Raw genomic sequence first — 19,346 nt, 5'->3', positions numbered from 1 at the left:
ACTAAGACATAAGAAGCATTACCCTTTGGGGACGTTATGTCAAAGATCATGCTCTGCTCCGCGAGGTCACAGTAAAGTCGAGTCGAGGCTCGTCTGCTGTTACACGCTATTACTAACTCACAATATTATATATTTCTCTATGCCGAGAATGTTGGAACGACTTCATTTGGGATACCACCTTGTCTGCACGCTGCGACAGCGATTCACCATAGTCCGAACACCCACTGGCAGTTCAACTTGAAGTTGTGTCACATGCCCGCAGGTATGTTCTGTTTTTCCTTCTCATTTCAAGCTAACCATGCGTGTTAGACAAGAACCTGACGTTCTCAGATCTCACTTTCAAGTTCTTCGACCCAGCTTCAAACGGTTTGGTTGCCGGGGTCGCCGCGCCTCCCAAACCCAAGAAACCAAAAAAACCCCTCAAAATTTTAGAGAGAGGCGGATTTCTGCATTATGTCCCTAATGTTTCCGAGCCAGGCTCGAGTGATGATCATGGTGGCCTACCAGAGCCGTCATGTGCTCACCCACTGACATACCAACTTGCATCGTTCCAACCTCCTCCACCTCCACCTCCATCTCCACCATCTCCGCTACCACCTTCACCGCTACTACCACCACCATCAACTTCACCTCTACCGTCACCATCACCATCACCACCACCTCCGCCACCACCATCACCACCTCCACCGGAGTCTAGCACGGAGTTAGATGACCAACCATCTCAAGACCTCGCTGGTTCACCCATCATCGGCCGTTTGCACGCAATCCCGAACTGGGACGCCACGAGCACTTACAGCGCAGAGTCAGATGACGAACTTGAACCGTCTCTGATGGACGTGGAGTGGGGTAACTTGGAGGACAACCATCGAAAGTTGAACCCTTTGTGGCCTGAGAGTATTTCACAATCGTTCCCCCCCAAACTCCGAACGTGTCTGCTGTCACGTCCAGTTTGCACTCAGCGCCTACAAGGCAGCCAAAGTCAAGCTCAATCACGTGGGAATGATAAGAGAGTTCACTCCAATCACTCCATCAGCGATCAATCTTCCCGTTTTGGCGACGACGAGACAGACCACACTATCGGCGAAAAGTCTTCCCTTTTGGGGGGCTCGGATGAGACCAACCGCACCATCGACAAAACGCCGATACCTGCAAGTTTGCCACGGGACCGCACAGTGTTGCCTAATGTTGAATTGCAGTCTCCTGCGGGGCAGCATTATACTCGGGCTCCCTCTAATGTCGGGCTACAACATCCTGGGGTCCAGCATGATGCCCGGATGTCCTCTAGTGTCAGGCTCCAGCCTCCTACGGGGCGGCATCATGCTTGGATACCCTCTAATACTGGGATGCTACATCCCGGGGTTCAGCATGATGCTCGGATGCCCTCTAATGTCGGGCTACAGCATCCTGGGGTCCAACATAATACTCGGGTGCCCTCTAGTGTCGGGTTCCAACCTCCTGCGGGGGAGCATCATGCTCGCACTCCCTCTAATATCGGGCCACAGCATCCCAAGGTCCAGCATGATACTCGGATGCCCTCTGGCGTCGCGTTCCAGCCTCTCGCTGGGTGGCATAATCATCGGATGCCGCCGGCCGGCGGCATGATCATATTGCTGCCTTCAAACATGACATATCCCTATGCCACGTTTCCGCCAAACACTCAATCCTCTCCATCTGTCAATGCTTCTACAGCCTCAACCACGAGCACGTCATCGCGCAGGCATGGTGCATGCATACTGGGGGCGAAGAAGGGCCGAAAATGACTTGAGCACTCGAAAGATGGTGTATGATGTAGATAGATAGATATTTCAGTGTTATATTTGAATGGAGATTGTCACTACGCATATGATAAAGACCAGCATGAAATAAAGGAAGGAGTTACAAAGATAACAAACACAAGTGGAATGAAATCTAGACCAGAAAGCTACGCAAGGGAGGAAGTCGCACTCCGAATGATGATACAAAAACTTGTAGCTCTCAGCAAGATTACCTTTCAAGCAGCATATGGCTGCACGTGTCTTTCAAAGGATCTATGTGTGTTAATTAGATCGAGAAGCTAACTTCATTCCTTGCGTCTTCGCTAGTGTCACCATAGATTGCCTCGCAAGTGCCCAGTGAAAATGAAGCCACGGCACCAATGTAATGGCATTGTCCATCGATGCCTGGAATGGCACCACGCCTAACACCTGGGAGGATTGACTGCACATGAGCAAGCTTTTGAACTTCCCTCCGGCCAGCGACGAGCTCGATGGTACAGGCCTTTCACGCTTGTCAACCCGGTCAATAAAACGCCTACAGAATTGTATTAGCCTAGAGAAACACAGGAATGCAGGCTTGCGGAATCGTAGGACCGCGATGGCGAGGGATGAAGGAAGTGGGCATGTTGTGGGAGCAGAGCGTCGAGTGCTTCATCTGCACAGCCAGTGCTGGAGCTGTGAAGCGAACACGAGACTTGAACAACGACCTCCCTCCTGACTTGAATCTTTATCGAACGAAACACCCACTCCGTCGACCAACTTCTCGCACTCGTCTTTAGTCGAGTACATCTGGTTTCTGAGTAACTGTTGAATTCGTGCAGTAATTGATGGTAAGAGCTGATGCACTCGTTAAGTGAATTCCGAAACCAAAATGATGGGCATCGAGTCCCTTTGAAGCACAAGAATCTAGCGACGATTCCTGACCCAAAGGTTAAAGCAAATAACATCATCAGCCACATCTTGCGCCTATCCAGTGAGCAGAAAGTCATCACCAACTATTTACGGGATGGGTCACTTCGAGTCTAGGACTTGGAGACAGGTATGCAGGTCGAGGAATGGGAGGAGACAGACGAAAGAGTGCGCGTCATAGCATTTTCACCGGGTGGCAAGCGTGTGTGAGGATGGTGCAGTGAAGTTGTGGAACATCGGCACGGGCGAGGTGTGACGGGGCGGCATACAGAGTAGGTGCATTATGTGCGTTGGAGTCCAGATGGAGAGCGAGTGCTGAGCGGAACCTGGGAAGGAATATTCATAGTGTGCGATGTCCAGAACGCAGAAACTATCTTGGGACAAATCAACACAGGGCAATCCATGAACACGGTTTGCTCCTCACCTGATGCGGCAAGATCTTTGCCACGGGCAGGCTGTCACTCGATGAGTGGGGTATTATTGATTGGCACTGTTGGCAGCCTACTTCTATTGACGTTGGGGTCCCAGAGTGCGTTGTCGGGCCCAAATTGTGACAGTATGGGGCCACTGCACAGTGGCGCTACTGGGACCACTGAGTAACTAACCAGTGTTCCGAGTTTGCTCCAGTCAGTACTACGTGACGGGAAATAACAAATTGGATTGCGTAATCACCGTACTGAACAGAGACTTTCTGCAACGCTAATAGATAATGCAGTCTTATCCGTTCTTATCAGAGTTTGATATCATTTTTGCTAGAGCCTGAGGTGCACTGGTGAGTATGGACATCTTGCACGTAGCGTTACTATTTCAACATGGCCCTTTGTGTGCAGGCGGCAGTACAGCTCGCATTGTCACGGGTCGCCTGCCAGTGGCAGCATGTGACTCCTCGTTCAGCAGGAACTTAATTCTCAAGTCGGAGGTCAACTAAAGCTGCGCATGTCAACCCTACAAATATGTTACCCATCAGGCGCCAATGAGTACTATGACGACATACAACATTGGAAATCCCTCACCGCATCTCAATAGGCATGCACCAGTCGTTCACTGCGCCCATCGTATTCAAGTTGGTAGAGGCTCAAGCTTAAGTGTGAACTGTTTATAGTATTGTTGTAACAATGAACAAGATACGGAGGCGCCAGCGGGCTTGGTCAGTAGAAACACTGCGGCAGGTGCGTATCATTCCTTCACGCGCAACGTCATCGGTCGATCATTGTGCAGGTCCCTCTACTGAGTCCGGAGGTAAAATCTCGAAGGTGAAGACAAAGAAGAAAGCAAGTCCTACTACTCGCAAGGTCAAAGCTACTGACGGTCAGCTTCTCTTCCACTCTGTTCAGATTATTTCCCATATTACTTGTCAGGCAACGATGTCTCAGAAGCAGAAACAACCAAAATCAAACCTGCTCCCAACCGCCGAAAACCAAATATCAAACCAATGATTATGGCACGTTCATCGTCATTATTTATTTGCATATGTAGACGATCATTCATCCAGATATCTACGCTGCTCCTGAATCATCAAACCGCAAGATGCGGATGCCAAAGGAAAAGCCACCCGACATACCTAAAGTCAAAACCAAGGCAGAGGCGCCTTGATCAGACGACGAAGGCACCCTGGTAGAAGTCCCTCGACCAAAGACACACTCTAAACGCAGGCTTGTCATTGTCACAATCGAACCCGACGATGAGGATGCGCCCATACCTGACAATAAACCTGCAGCCATTGAGCCCTGGGCGGTTCCGAAGTTTACTCACAAATGGCCTTCTGCCAAAGATGCTCCACTTAATCGGGTACAAGCCAAACAACGTACATACATTCGCAAGGAACACATGAAGGTGACGTCTTTATACATGTATGAAATGCTGCAAACATCGTCTCAACATCTTCATTTAACAACAAGGCCAACATGTGCTTCTCGGGTACCGAAATGTTCAAAGCGGACGGTCACGGAAGTCGATGAGGAGTCTCCAAATTTGTTGAAAACCAAAATTTATGGATCTCTGACCGTTGATATCCCCATGAAGAAGTCGCCCGAGCGCAGTGCACCTGATGACGATGTTAGCGGAGATGTGAAACAACCTCTCAAGAAGCCTAGTGTCCAAATCCCAAAGCGCTAAATCTTTGCTTTTATCTAACTCCGTTGCGGTATCGAAACCTGATCCCGAAGACAATACTGTCAAGAAACCTCATTCGGTTATGAAAGAAGATACAAAGAAGAAGAAGGCGCACCCACAGGAATCGGATGACGAAGATCACATGTCCAAGAAACCTGTTTCAAAGAAGGCAATATTTGATGAAGAACCGAGACCAGGGTACGTCCTATCAATATGCAAAAACCGGCTGAGCGCAAAGTGGAGCTGCTGACATAAGCTTTTCCTAAGTTCATTTGGCGAGTATTGTTATCTATCTTATCCGCCTGAGAGTGATTCTTCTGATCTCTTGATGCATCACACCCAAGAGGATAAGATGGTCAGAGGCACAGGTAACAGTCAATTCTGACTGGATTAGAGATTAGTTTCTTGAATCCTTATCGAACAGGCAAATTTAAGACCAAGCGTGGCGGAGGGAGGAATTTCAGGTGCAATTTGCCCACCGTTGTCATCCCATCGTCAACGTTGAATAGCATTGTTTAACTTAGCAAACACCTCGAAATAGACGAGAACGGAGTTGCTGTACTGCTTGATAGACGATGGTGAGTTTTTCATGGGAGATAATTATGGAATTCGGTTCAATAGTTTGTCCTGATCAGGGCTCCTCGTGATCGAGAGGGCGAGACCGACTCAAACAAATTAAAGGAAGAGGAGGAGGAAGAAGAAGAAGAAGGGGCCAGCGGCAGTGTCGCACAGCCTAAGCTAAGTCGCTCTGAGCGAAAGGCGCTCAAGAAGAAACAAGTGGACCAGAAACAACAACAAGCGGAGGGAGAGAGTGACACAAATGCAAATCTCATAAATCCCAACCATGTCGAGAAGAAGATGAATATATCTGATCTTGGCGCACCTCGAGAGCTAACTTGTAGAGAAAGGTGAGTATCCATGTCTCGGAAATAATGTCACTGACTGTCTATTTCTCAGGGAGGCGAAGGAGAAACAAGAAGCCAAGCATCGCTACTGCAAGGCCAGTTTGAGTCACTGTAGCTAAATGTTGCTGGAAAGACCGACGAAGCAAAGTCAAATCTCGCTCGCCTTAGAAAGATCAGAGAGGAACGGGAGGCTCAAGCTAAGAGGAAGGCTGAAGCCGAAGGTTCGCTGCGATGTCCACCCAAGTCATTCATAATGATACTCACTATCCTGCAGGAAAGGCCACAGAGATAGATGCTAAGACAGTTCCAATGCCAAACTCTGGTGTACTCGAGTGTTCCATGCAGCCTGTATGTTTTTCTTCCTCGTATTAAGTTTTTTCCACTGTCTCATTTTCACGTAGAGGAACTATCATGCGAGAAAGAAGACAACCCCACTGGGCTCCAAGTCAGATTCTTGATCTCCCAATACTGACGCGCCCCAACCCAGCAAAACAACAGAGGGCACACCATTGGCAGCTGGGATGTCATCGCACACCGATGTCACCGAAAAGCAGTCCAAATAGTGGATTCGGTTCTTACGATGAATTGGTATGTCTATTCAGTACACGAAGAGTCGATATTAAGGAAGACGGATGACAGATTTCGTACGTCTTTTGATATATCCTATCTTCATTCTATGCATCTCCTACATTCCATCATTGTACTTATATATGTATGACAATGCTCGCCACCATGTAGAATGAAATCTAGCTACGCAAGAGAGGAAGTCGCACTCTCTGATCGATGATGCAAAAGCTTGTGGCTCTCAGCGAGATTACCTTTCAAGCAGCAGATGCTGCACCTGTTTTTCAAAAGATCTATGTGTGTCAATTAGATCAAGAAGCTAGCTTCATTCCTTGCGTCTTCGCTAGTGTCACCATAGATTGCCTCGCAAGTACTCAATGGAAATGAAGCCACGGCACTAATGTAATGACATTGTCCATCGATGTCTGGAACGACACCACACCTGACACCTGGAAGGATTGACCGCACATAAGTAAGCTTTTGAACCTCCCTCCGGCCAGCGACGAATTCGATGGCGCAGGGCTTTCACGCTGGTCAACCCAGTCAATAAAACGCCTACGGAATTGTATTAGCCTAGAGAAACACAGGAATGCAGGCTTGCGGAATCGTAGGACCGCGATGGCAAGGGATGAAGGAAGTGGGCATGTTGTGGAAGCAGAGCGTCGAGTGCTTCATCTGCACAGCCAGTGCTGGAGCTGTGAAGCGAACACGAGACTCCAACAACGACCTCCCTCCTGACTTGAATCTCTATCGAACGAAACACCCACTCCGTCGACCAGCTTCTCGCGTTCGTCTTTAGTCGAGTACATCTGGTTTCTGAGTAACTGTTGAATTCGTGCGGTAATTGATGATAAGAGCTGACGCACCCATTGAGTGAATCCCGAAACCAAAATGATGGACATCGAGCCCCTGCGAAGCACGACAATTCAGCGACAATTCCTGACCGAAAGGTCAAAGCAAATAACGAGATCAGCCACAACTGACACCTGTCTACTGGGCAGCAAGTCATCGCCAACTATTCACGGGATGGGTCACTTCAAGTCTGGGACTTGGGACGGGCATGCAGGTCGAGGAATGGGAGGAGAAAGATGAAAGAGTGCGCATCATAGCATTTTCGCCAGGCGGCAAGTGGATGTGAGGATGGTACAGTGAAGTTGTGGAACATCGACACGGGCAAGGTGTGACAGGGCGGCATACAGAGTAGGTGATTATGTGTGTTGGAGTCCAGACGGAGAGCGAGTGCTGAGCAGAACACAGGAAGGAATATTCATGCCCAGAACGCAGAAACTATCTTGGGACCAGTCAACACAGGGCAATCCATGAACACGGCTTGCTACTCACCTTATGGCAAGATCCTTGCCACGGGCGGGCCATCACTCGATGAGCGGGGCATTATTGATTGGCACTGTTGGCAACCTACTTCAATTGGCGTTAGGGTCCTGGAGTGTGTTGTCGGGCGCGGGCCCAATGTGTGACAGTATGGGGCCACTATACAGTGGCGCTACCAGTACCGATTCAGAGTCAGACGCAGCTGATTGCGTGATCACTGTAATGAACAGAGACTTTCTGCAACACCAATATTAATAGCCAACAGCGCATTAAATTAAGTACCATCCTCAGGCTGTTGTAATGTATGTGTGTAGGGACAATAATGTAGCATACAAAACGACATATAATAAAAACCAACTGGCGCAATGGAGCGCTGTGACAATGTGACTGTTTTGCGTGGGAGTTTCAGGGTTCGCCACCGTGTGATTTGGGGCTAGTGGAATGTGGCTACAAGGAGGGTGAATTAGTCCTAGTAGGCTAAGGCTTCAATATAGATAATTAGTTTTATGACGAGTGATGAATAAAAATAAAACTTACAAATAGCATGCTGTACTCACAGGATCCCCTTCAAGTTCAATAAGATGCAAATTGAGATCCGCGAAGAATCCGATTGAGAGGGTGAATATGGGGTGGCCGAGAAGTATAACCGTGTGTCGAGAGACGCCTACAAATAGACCTGCGGATATTGATTCATCGGACCACGGGTCTGAAAACTTTAGTTTAAATTCCTGAATCCTAGATATCACTTACCAAACCATACACCCCAAAAGAGAGTGAAAAAAAAGGACAGAAATTGGACAGGACCGATCAGTCTTTCTTGCCGGTCCCTAACTTCTTCCCGTGTCGTGGGAAAAACAGATAGTACAAGCGCAAGACTCCAGGTAGAGACCATAACCCCAACAACGGTTCGTGCCCTACTGAACCCTGAGCCAAGGATATCCATCACCGCTATCATCACAAGGATTCCCGTGCAATAGATAAAGATGATTGCTCTAACTACGAAACCGACGATATTGATAGGCATTGTGGTTAAACGTTAGGGGCCTGCTGCGTGCGTGTGAATCTGCCGTTATATGTCAGGGCTGTGTGATGCTCACCTGGGGCCTGTGAATAGGCCGATATAGCGGCGGGAGATTACAAAACCAAGATTTGGTAATTTGATGTTTGATGGTAAGGCACTAAGGAGAGTCGACTTACCGCCGACGTAACCATGTGGCTGAGTCATCACTTCCCGAATAAGTGAGTGCGTTAGAGACTCCAGTATCTGAATATTCACTTGCTCGTATATACATTTTATTTTCGATGGCACCTTCGTCTGAACATGGAAACATAGAACTAGGACAATAAGATAATTCAGAAGGCAAAGGCTAGGAAGGTACATTGTACAAGAGGACAATTGCGATGTAGATTGCCCAAACTGGAGGACGCAAGCAGTTCAGTAATGTCCTTGTTTGTATCGAGGGGCGTCCCAAGGGAGGTGTTCGCGCTTGTCTCAACGAATCTGATCGCTGAGAACTGTGTCTAACCGCTGTGTATTGGTAAGGTAGTTACTTAAGTGTAGGTTATCGTGCTCGTCGGTGTCGCTGGCAGCCTTTCCCTGCTACTTTCGGGAATTCTGCTGAAAGGCGAAGAGCGTCTGTACTAGCAATGCAACTTGAGTATCAAAGACATGAGCGCAGATGATGTACTTGGAGATTTGAAGGTGAGATGATTCGTCTCATCATTTGAACTTCAGGTCTTCTTTTGAAGACTAGCTGTCGAGAATGCTGAGGCAGCAGCTTCTTTGACAGCGTATTCGAGAAGTAAACGTGCTGAAAGGTTGTCGTCGAGAGATGGATTTGGGAAGAAGACCGTTGAATGTGTGTCTTTGGTACTGCACAAACATGTTGTTCCGAGTATGTAGACGTCGACGTGGAAGAGAAGGGAAATGACTGATTAGGCCAAGACTAGGAAAATATGACCAGGATGACCAGACTGCGAATTAGCTAGTATGATGATGAGGGTAAAAAAATCCATGTTGGACGTTGAGAACAAGGACCATAGAGCATGATGCGTCAAGTCTGCATAATCGGACCTAGGGAAACACGGGAATGCAGGCTTGCGGAATTGTAGGACCATGATGCAGAGGGTTCAACGCAGATGAAGGAAGTGGCCATATTGCCCAAAAAAGTGTTGGGCTCTTAATCTGCACCGCCAGTACTGAAGCTGTGAAGTTTGCGGTGACTGCACAAGAGGATTATGCAAGCAAGACGCACGTGTAGAAGATTTGTACAACAACCTCCCTCCTGACTTGAATATTCATCGAACGAAACACCCACTCCGTCGCAGCTTTCATTCCGCATTAGTCTTTTCGTGTACAAGTCAAATACTCATCCGGAATGGTGAGTCATTCGATGGGTCGTGTCCCGAAGTTCCTCTCCCAAGGTAGCAGTGGGCTTGACACTTGCCTCAGCACGGTGGCGGCTCTGGAGGTGTAAAACGTATTCTCATCAGTATGATATGATAGGATAAGTTTGGGTGGGATTCTAGACGCACGGTCATGACTCACCTGCGCAGCGCGATGTGATCGAATAAATAAAACATGCCGGAAGGACCACTGGTCATTCTGACGATGAGCCTCCTGCCGAGGCACGAGGATTGGCACATGTACCAGGGATGTATCATGTATAGGGATATACATGGTCAGATGGAGGCGAAAGTGAGAGCGAGTACATAGGTGCATTGTGTGTGTGGGAGTCCAGACGGAGAGCGAGTGCTGAGCAGAACGCAGGAAGGAATATTCATGCCCAGAACGCAGAAACTATCTTGGGACCAGTCAACACAGGGCAATCCATGAACACGGTTTGCTACTCACCTTATGGCAAGATCTTTACCACGGGCGGGCTGTCACTCGATGAGCGGGGCATTATTAATTGGCACTGTTGGCAACCTACTTCAATTGGCGTTAGGGTCCCGGAGTGTGTTGTCGGGCGCGGGCCCGACATGTGACAGTATGGGGCCACTGTACAGTGGCGCTACCAGTACCGATTCAGACGCAGCTGATTGCGTGATCACCATAATGAACAGAGACTTTCTGCAACGCCAATATTAATAGATAACTTACATAATTCTCAAGTCAGAGGTCAACTAGTAAAGCCTCCTCTTGAGCTTGAGCTATGTGAGGGTACGTGATGTATTTACTAGCTATCGTAACTAATGGTGTCACTCAATTGATGAACTTTTCCACACGAAGAAGCAAGCTGCAAATATGATAAGACGAACTAATAACTTGCAGCATGCCTTGCGCTCGACCACAATCCCTTCCCATGCTCTTCACTCTAGCGATATCGTGCATTATTGCCCTGCTTGTCGCTTTGCGTCAGACTCGCAGACGTGTCTACCCTTTCCCCCTGCTACCTGGTCCCCGTCCCTTACCATTTTTGGGTAACGCGCTGCAATTGGATACTAAACGCCCTTGGCTCACATATACTGCGTGGGGAAAGACATATGGTTGGTAGTAGACCAGGCTCTTTTCTAAGCTCCTGGATGTAACTTCATGCCTGATCGTAGGAAAAATCTTCCGCTCCCGTATACTTGGGATCGACATGATCATCATAAACTCAGAAACCATCGCCCAGGAGTTGCGGGAAAAGCGTTCTGCGAATTACTCTACCCGTCCCATTCTTCGCACCAGTGAATTGTATGTATTGCCGGTTTTCATTCAATTTGTTCTTCATCCGCTGACGATACAGAGCTGGACTGGCTTTCAATTCTGTGATGCTTCCGTATGGGGAGACTTTACGACAACATCGCAAGCTATACCATCAAGTCCTTAGCGCCGAAGTTTCAATCTCGTACCACGAGATATACTCTCGCCATGCAAATGAACTAGTCATCGATCTCTTAGGTGTCACTAGAGACTCACTGCAGCAACACACTGAAGCGTTCGTACCTAATCCAAGGATGTCGTTGTGACGTATGATCCAGTTAACGATCAATCCTTGTGACAGGTACTCGGGATCCCTAATCATGACCGTGACATACGGACATCTCGCTAATGAAGGCTCATTTCTTTCCCGTGCGCATGAAATACTTGATATTGCAAAACAGATTGTCTCTCCTGAGAAGGCTGCCATGTTCACAGCCTTTCCTTTCCGTGAGTGCCTCTGTCGACGACATGATCTTGAACATTCAGCATGAGGTTGCAGTCGAAAAGTTGCCGCTCTGGTGCTTTGGTGGAGCATTTGCCCTGATGGGACGTTGTAGAGAATTATGTCAACGACTTTTGAACGAGCCCTTTAATGAAGTGAAGGCACAGATAGTACGTTCGCGCAGACTTGTGCATGAAAGTTTCGCCTGATCTGTTTGCATGAAGGCAGATGGTATTGCCTCGCGCTCATTAGTTGCTGACTTTCTCAGTCAAGCTCACGACGACACTGACGAAGAAATTATGAAGGCTGTTGCGTTGATTGGATACATGGGTAGGAATTTGTTTTCACCAACGGAGTTCATCTATTGACGGGAATACGCCATCTTAGCTGGCATGGAAACCGTGAGTCGCTACTTAATTACTTGAAACATTTCTGAGTCTTACTTTGATGTCTCGCAGACTGCATCCGTATTGCAGGCATTTCTGCTGGCTATGGTGCTCCATCCTGACGTCCAATCCCGTGCTCGTGCAGAAATTGACCAAGCTGTGGGGCATGACAGCATGCCGTGCCTTGATGACAGGGCGTCATTGCCCTATCTTGATGCCATTCTTCGCGAGGTCCTGAGATGGAATCCTCCCGCCCCCCTTGGTTAGTCGGCAGCAATATAGCTTTGTCTTTGCATGGCTGACCCCTTGCACAGGCGTCGCACATGCGACATCAAATGATGATGTTTACGACGGGCACTTTATACCCAAAGGTTCGAAGTCGTAAGAGTCAAGGTTGCCATTGACTCACCTGCAGTTCGGCCAGGTACAATAGTCATGGTTAATCAGTGGTATGTCGGGCTTGGGTGCATGTATTGGTTTGAGCTGAGCATTGCTCAGGGCGCTGTCTCGGGATGAAGACATATTTCCCGATGCATCGCGCTTCGATCCTAGCCGCCATCTGACTGTCGATGGGAAGCTGAAGAACCCTTTCGTCAACCATTTTGCCTTTGGTCATGGCAGGTAAATTTTCCAACGTTCCTACCATCTTCAATCATCCACTGACCCTTGCAGGCGTATTTGTCCTGGTAGGCTGATTCATGGCTGATTTAGCAGTGTCGAGGATGACAAATGGCCTTGGCAGGTCGTTGGTTTGCAGAGAATAGTCTGTGGACTGCATTCGCTACGATACTCGCCGTCTTGCGCATCGATCATGCCAAAGACTCAAATGGAGACAAGATTGAGGTGAAGCCAGAGTTCACCACTGGTGTAGTTATGTAAGTGACTCAGTATGCATCCAATAACCTGCGACTTGACTCTGCCGAAGTCACCCTGAACCATTTCACTTCTCGTTTGAAGTCGTGAACACAACGAGAGAAGCACACATCCGAGCGATGATGAATTCGAAGTAGACTTGGTTTGTACTCGAGGCGGTCTGACATGTGATATGGTGCAAAGTGTACTGGATGGCACGGTATTACGGTCTCTGCTTTTGTCTGTCTTTGATGAACAAGAAAATTGCTTTAAAGTTCGCTCTGGAGCGTCATAACACCCAGACTGAGGGGGCAGACCCCATGGGCCCGTATCTGGACGTTGAACCCTGGGGTTGAAGCTTAGAGGTGTCCATTGACAGCCCCGGCACCCTCATGCTATGCTTATGGGAGAGGAATCGATCTCACAAGGTCGCACATGAACACAACGATAAGACACACATTGTCCAGGTGGTGATCACCTGAGATTCGACGCCATGGGTAAGTAAATTAACCAATCGGCGACCCGCCAGTTTACTCTGGCTGTCCGCTGGGGTGCCGGGTATCACTGACCTTCTCGTATTCTCGTAATTTGGCAGCAGAAAAGGGCTATAAGACACACGAGCAACAAGGCAATGAGAAATAATAATATTTGTGACAATGAATCTCCGCCCCGCTGCGACTTCAGCGACTGGTTGGGATACGGACGTATGGAAGGAAAATCCCTGACGCAGAACTCCGTGATTCCACCGGAGCGGCAGGGTGGAGAGCCTATTTCGAACTGGATGTGGCCTCAGTCATGCATTGCGAATTTACTCAACCTGAAGGCTGACATGATTAGACCGACTTGCAGCCTGCAGCGAGGCCGAGCAATTGAAAGGGCGACATACCAGGGAACTGTGAGAGATAGTCGAGTCAACTCTAAAGGCAACGAGATAAAGAAACGAATATCCTATGAATTGTGAAGCTGAGCGAGCCATACAGGAGGAACTGATTTTGTGCGAGAAGAAAAGTGAATAGTTTGCGGAAATGGCGAAGGAAAATGACTTGATGGTCCATCTTAGACAATGCATTTGATGCATGGGGCGGTTTCTACTGGGGCTCAAGCTTGGAAAGCGGTACGCAGGTTGGGGAGGAATGCACGCCATAGCATTATCGCCGGATGGTAAGACCGTAACAAGCGGGTGTGTGGATGGTACAGTAAAGTTGTGGAATATCGACAAGGTGATCAAAGAATGGACGGGGCATCCGGAGACTGTGAGTTCTTTGTGCTGCAGTCCAGACGGAAGGCGAGTGGCGGAGCGGATTCTTCGGTGGATCATTCATGTTATATGAACGTTACGGCCTAGTCTGCTACTCACCCGATGGCAGCCACGGCATAAGGTAGGCTGAAAATTTGGGATGCCAGCACAGACGAACTATTCAAAATGTGTACAGGAGGACTTTTTTTTACGTGCAGTCAGGACCCTAGGCTCAAGGCCCGATGAGAACCTGGCTATGCTCGCATGGACCTCCGAGTCGGATATGAAAAAACGCCTATTGTCGGTGGAAGCAAGATCACGAAATTCGGCACAGCCACTTGGACTAGTACTCCGGGACCGGGTCGGCTTCAGCTTGCCATTCGCTATCTCCCAATAAGTGCATCCTCGCAAGTACATCAATCTATAGGGACCAGACAGTGCGACTATGGAACCTCGAAGCCAGTCAACGCATCACAATACCACTTTACCATAAAGACATCCTGAACTCTGCGACCTTTGCTGCAGATGGAAAGTTTCTCATCGCTAGTTGCCCAATGACTACATTTACACTTCTGCTATTCTCAAAGAAGCTGGCCTTCTGTCAGATATTGTAAGCTCAAATACATTTTATTTTCGATGGCATTGACGATGGATCTGCTCCCCCAGGGCTATGCTACACTGGCACTACCAGCTCCAGGTGCTCCTCGGATAATACCTTCAGCGTTTTTTTGACGATGCACTGTGAGAGGCTAATGTATGCTATCTCTATCTGATGCTTTAACAAATCTGTCATCAGTTGTGCATTCATCATTCCCATGGGCCACCCCCACTCCAGCACCATGTCAACGCACCCTCGGTTCCTTTTCCTCTTTTTGGCGCCGCTCCAAGCCACATGTGACATGGGTCAACTGAGCGTGGCGCCCAATCTAGATCCCGACCTCAGAGTCTCAGCTGGACTCGTCTCTGGCATGATGCGCAGCCGAGATAGATTAGACAGCAAGATGCGCGAGCCACCTGCAGTCGAGGTCCCATATACAGCGGGAAAGCCTGTGTGTTTTTTCTCTTCCACTGTTCTTTTTTTTTTATCGTTGACTGGTTTTTACGCAGAGAAATTATAAGAGGAAGCCAGCTACTAACTCATGTCGGCCTCCATATACCCATACACACAGCAACGCAACGCAGCAAACCAGAGCACACCATCATCATCACAGCAACCACCTCCCACTGCCACTGCTTCGACACTTTGTGCCGCTGCCGGTACCTGTCCACTCACCCACACCGAAGATCGTTCAACTGTGCTTGGGCCAAAAAGTATGCCGTTGAGAGCTGAGGAAAGCCCACTGGTTGGTAGATCAAAGAAAACGTGTATTGTGCACAGATTTGTTGACGTTGAGACGAGGGCGGCAAGGAGGTGTAACGCAGAATTGAATTTGTTCCCTACAAAACGAAGTCGAGGTGTACAGTACATGAACCCCACTGCTTAAATCAGCGAATCTCCATGATAAAGATGGGAATGGCGTATTCCCGTTTGATCGTCAGATCAATTTGAGATGTCGATACCAATGACCTTGATCGAGGAAAACGTACGGGATGTCGCACCAGCAGACAGTCTCGAAGATGATGCATCCCTAGTGAAGGAGGCTCTCCTTGAAGACCAAAGATATACCTGTTCAGGACTTAGACACCTTCGTCCGAACATGGAAACATAGAACTAGGACAATAAGATGATTGGGAAGGCAAAGGCTAGAAAGGTACGTTGTACAAGAGGGCAATTGCGAAGTAGATTTCCCAAACTGGAGGACGCGAGCAGTTCAGTAATGTCCTTGTTGTATCGAGGGGCGTCCCAAGGGAGGTGTTCGCGCTTGTCTCAACGAATCCGATCGCTAAGAACTGTGTCCAACCGCTGTGTATTGGTAAGGTAGTTGCTTAGGTGTAGGTTGTCGTGCTCGTTGGTGTCGCTGGCAGCCTTGCCCTGCTACTTTCGGGAATTCTGCTTAAAGGCGAAGAGCGTCTGTACTAGCGATGCAACTCAAGTGCAGAGGGAGATTTGAAGGTGAGATGATTCGTCTCATCGTTTGAACTTCAGGTCTTCTTTTGAAGACTAGCTGTCAAGAATGCTGAGGCGGCAGCTTCTTTGACAGCGTATTCGAGAAGTAAACGTGCTGAAAGGTTGTCATCGAAAGATGGATTTGGGAAGAAGACCGTTGAATTTGTGTCTTTGGTACTGCACAGATATGTTGTTCCGAGTACGTAGACGTAGATGTGGAAGAGAAGGGAAATGACTGATTAGGCGAAGACTAGGAAGATACGACCAGGATGACCAGACTGTGAATTAGCTAGTATGATGATGAGGGCAAAAAATCCATGTTGGACGATGAGAACAAGGCCTGTAGAGCATGATGCATCGAGTCTGCATAATCAGACCTAGGGAAACACGGGAATGCAGGCTTGCGGAATCGTAGGACCTTAATGCAGAGGGTTCAACGCAGATGAAGGAAGTGGCCATATTGTCCAAAAAAGCGTTGGGTTCTTAATCTGCACAGCCAGTACTGAAGCTGTGAAGTTTGCGGTGACTGCACAAGAGGATTATGCAAGCAAGACGCACGTGTAGAAGATTTGTACAACAACCTCCCTCCTGACTTGAATATTCATCGAACGAAACACCCACTCTGTCGCAGCTTTCATTCCGCATCATTAGTCTTTCCGTGTACAAGTCAAATACTCATTTGAAATGGTGAGTCATTGGATGGGGCATGTCCCGAAGTTCCTCTCTTAAGGTAGCGATGTGATGTGCTTGGCACTTGCCTCAGCACGGCGGCGGCTCTGGAGGTGTGAAACGTATTCTCATCAGTATGATAAGTTTGGGTGGGATTCTAGACCCATGGTCAACTGGTCATGACTCACCTGCGCAGCGCGATTTGATCGATTAAATAGAAGATACCGGGAGGACAACTGGTCATTCTGACGATGAGCCTCCTGCCGGGGCACGAGGATTGGCACATGTATCAGGGATGTATCATGTATAGGGATATACATGGTCAGATGGGCGCGAAAGTAAGAGCGAGTACATAAGCTAGAGAGCCGTGAGAAGAAAGCATGCATCGAACGAACAGCATTGTCGGGACCAATAGATATATTGGGTGAACTAAGACATAAGAAGGAATTTCCCTTTTGGGGATTGATTATGTCAAAGATCATGCTCTGCTCCGTGAGGTCAGTACAATATTATATATTGCTCTATGCCGAGAATGTTGGAACGATTTCAGTTGGAGAACCACCACCTTGTCTGCACGCTCCGGCAGCGATTCACCATAGTCCCACTGGTAATAATTCAGGTCGTGTGACATGCCTGCAAGTATGTTCTGTTTCTTTCTTCATTTCAACTTGAAACTGATCACGCTAACTATGGCTGTTAGACAAGAAACCGAAATTCTCAGATCTCAGTTTCAGGATCTTCGACCCAGCTTCGAAGGGTTTGGTTTCCGGAGGCTCTGCGACTCGCGAAATCAAGAGAGCAAGACAAACCTACAGAATTTTAGACGGCGGGTTTCTGCAGTATGTCCCTACTAAGGTTCCCGAGCCAGGCTCGAGTCACGGTCATGGTGGACTACCAGAACCGCCATATAACTCACTGACACAACAACTCAAAACCTTCAAATCTCTACCATCTTCATCTTTGCCTCCGCCGCCTCCGCCGCCGCCTCCGCCTTCACCTTCACCGCCACCACCTTCACAACCACCGCCACTTTCACAGCCACCACCACTACCTTCACCACCACCTTCACAGCCACCACCACCACCACCTTCACCTCTATCACCACCACCACCACCTTCGCCTCTAACACCACCACCACCTTCACCTCTACCGCCACCGTCACCACCATCACCATCACCACCTCCACCGGAGTCTAGCCCGGAGTTGAATGACAAACCGTCTCAAGACCTCGCAAGTTCACCCATCATCGGCCGTTTGCACGCAATCCCGAACTGGGATGCCACAAGCACTTACAGCGCAGAGTCAGATGACGAACTTGAATCGTCTTCAATGGACGTGGAGTGGGCCAACTTGGAGGACAATCATTACAAGTTGAATCCTTTGTGGCCCGAGAATATCTCACACTCGCTCCCCCCTGAACTTCAACCGTGTCTGCTGTCACGTCCCGTCCGCCCTCAGTACCCACAAGGCAACCAACCCGAACGGGCTCAATCGCGTGGGGATGATGAGAGAGTTCACTCTAATCACTCCACAAGCAAGCAGTCTTCCCTTTTTGGTGACGACGAGACAGACCACACCATTGGCGAAAAGTCTTCCCTTTTTGGGGACTCGGAAGAGACAAACCACACCATCAACAAAACGTCGACACCTGCAAGTTCGCCGCAGGGCCACATAGAGCTACCTAATGTCGGATTGCAGCCTCCTGCGGCGCAGCATTATACTTGGGCTCCCTCTAATGTCGGGCTACAGCATCCCGGGGTCCAGCATGATGCCCGGATGTCCTCTAGTGTTGGGTTCCAGCCTCCTGAGGGGCGGCAGTATGCTTACACTCCCTCTAATATCGGGCTACAACATCCCAAGGTCAAACATGATGCTCGGATGCCCTCTAGCGTCGGGTCCCAGCCTCTCGCTGGGTGGTATAAACATTGGACGCCGCCAAGTGTAGGAGCCAGCGGCATGATCATATTGCTACCTTCGAACCTGACATATCCTCATGCATTAAACACCACGTTTCCGCCAAGCACTCAATTCTATGCATCCACCAATGTTTCTGCAGCCTCACCCCCGAGCACGTCATCATTCAGACATCGCGCATGCATACTGGGGACGAAGAGGGGTCGAGAATGAAGTGAGCACTCGAGAGATGGTGTATGATGCAGATAGATATCTCAATTATATTTGAATGGAGATTGTCACTATGCATAGGATCGAGATAAGCGAGACTTCCTCTCTTCCGTAGCCTTCTGGTCTAGGTTTAATTCCACTTGTGTTTATTGCCATCGTAACTCCCTCCTTCGGGGAAGAAAGTTGGGTGTAGGTGGCTGGAGCAGCAGGTGGCACGCCCATAATGGAGCACGATGCATTCTCTGATTGGTGACATAAGAACTTGTAGCTCCTATTAAGATTGCCTTTCGAACAACGGATGTCGAGGCTGTACGTGTCTTTCAAACGA

At 48.7% G+C, this 19,346-nt stretch overlaps 7 protein-coding genes across 7 annotated transcripts; 6 read left to right on the top strand and 1 right to left on the bottom strand.

The window, feature by feature from the left end:
* Window positions 1-63: 63 nt before the first annotated feature.
* HD556DRAFT_268926 (uncharacterized protein) lies at window positions 64-2,031 on the top strand. The gene is made up of 2 exons (XM_041310082.1): window positions 64-262; window positions 310-2,031. The coding sequence occupies exons 1-2, from the start codon at window positions 253-255 to the stop codon at window positions 1,758-1,760; spliced, it is 1,461 nt and encodes a 486-aa protein (XP_041162305.1). The 5' UTR covers window positions 64-252; the 3' UTR covers window positions 1,761-2,031.
* A 1,444-nt stretch (window positions 2,032-3,475) lies between these two features.
* Window positions 3,476-4,256, top strand: HD556DRAFT_1306732 (uncharacterized protein; the record flags this gene model as incomplete). Its single annotated transcript, XM_041299951.1, has 5 exons — window positions 3,476-3,541; window positions 3,766-3,832; window positions 3,882-3,971; window positions 3,998-4,108; window positions 4,156-4,256. The coding sequence occupies 5 exons, from the start codon at window positions 3,476-3,478 to the stop codon at window positions 4,254-4,256; spliced, it is 435 nt and encodes a 144-aa protein (XP_041162304.1).
* A 520-nt stretch (window positions 4,257-4,776) lies between these two features.
* On the top strand, window positions 4,777-5,891 carry HD556DRAFT_268645 (uncharacterized protein). Its single transcript, XM_041310079.1, has 5 exons — window positions 4,777-5,143; window positions 5,200-5,239; window positions 5,300-5,353; window positions 5,411-5,683; window positions 5,733-5,891. The coding sequence occupies exons 1-5, from the start codon at window positions 5,104-5,106 to the stop codon at window positions 5,797-5,799; spliced, it is 474 nt and encodes a 157-aa protein (XP_041162303.1). The 5' UTR covers window positions 4,777-5,103; the 3' UTR covers window positions 5,800-5,891.
* Window positions 5,892-7,739: 1,848 nt separating this feature from the next.
* HD556DRAFT_268670 (uncharacterized protein) lies at window positions 7,740-8,742 on the bottom strand. Its single transcript, XM_041310080.1, has 4 exons — window positions 8,671-8,742; window positions 8,324-8,617; window positions 8,111-8,279; window positions 7,740-8,056 (listed from the first exon to the last, which is right to left on the bottom strand). Exons 2-4 carry the CDS (start codon window positions 8,595-8,597, stop codon window positions 7,861-7,863), a joined length of 639 nt encoding a protein of 212 aa, XP_041162302.1. The 5' UTR covers window positions 8,598-8,617; window positions 8,671-8,742; the 3' UTR covers window positions 7,740-7,860.
* Window positions 8,743-10,848: 2,106 nt separating this feature from the next.
* On the top strand, window positions 10,849-13,099 carry HD556DRAFT_1441198 (cytochrome P450; the record flags this gene model as incomplete). Its single annotated transcript, XM_041306254.1, has 14 exons — window positions 10,849-11,062; window positions 11,123-11,252; window positions 11,305-11,496; window positions 11,563-11,708; window positions 11,761-11,873; window positions 11,928-12,033; window positions 12,091-12,104; window positions 12,162-12,351; window positions 12,404-12,460; window positions 12,514-12,538; window positions 12,588-12,710; window positions 12,762-12,775; window positions 12,832-12,964; window positions 13,015-13,099. 14 exons carry the CDS (start codon window positions 10,849-10,851, stop codon window positions 13,097-13,099), a joined length of 1,542 nt encoding a protein of 513 aa, XP_041162301.1.
* A 1,767-nt stretch (window positions 13,100-14,866) lies between these two features.
* HD556DRAFT_268922 (uncharacterized protein) lies at window positions 14,867-15,702 on the top strand. The gene is made up of 2 exons (XM_041310081.1): window positions 14,867-15,227; window positions 15,286-15,702. Exons 1-2 carry the CDS (start codon window positions 14,994-14,996, stop codon window positions 15,499-15,501), a joined length of 450 nt encoding a protein of 149 aa, XP_041162300.1. The 5' UTR covers window positions 14,867-14,993; the 3' UTR covers window positions 15,502-15,702.
* A 1,821-nt stretch (window positions 15,703-17,523) lies between these two features.
* HD556DRAFT_1441197 (uncharacterized protein) lies at window positions 17,524-19,021 on the top strand (the record flags this gene model as incomplete). The annotated part of the gene is made up of 2 exons (XM_041306253.1): window positions 17,524-17,533; window positions 17,595-19,021. 2 exons carry the CDS (start codon window positions 17,524-17,526, stop codon window positions 19,019-19,021), a joined length of 1,437 nt encoding a protein of 478 aa, XP_041162299.1.
* Window positions 19,022-19,346: the final 325 nt, after the last annotated feature.

Source organism: Suillus plorans (genome assembly GCF_016647745.1).
Source record: "Suillus plorans strain S12 chromosome Unknown HD556scaffold_17, whole genome shotgun sequence".
NCBI classification, from domain to species: Eukaryota; Fungi; Basidiomycota; class Agaricomycetes; order Boletales; family Suillaceae; genus Suillus; species Suillus plorans.
Note: the sequence above shows the minus strand (reverse complement) of the source record. Positions and strands in the feature narration are given on the sequence as shown.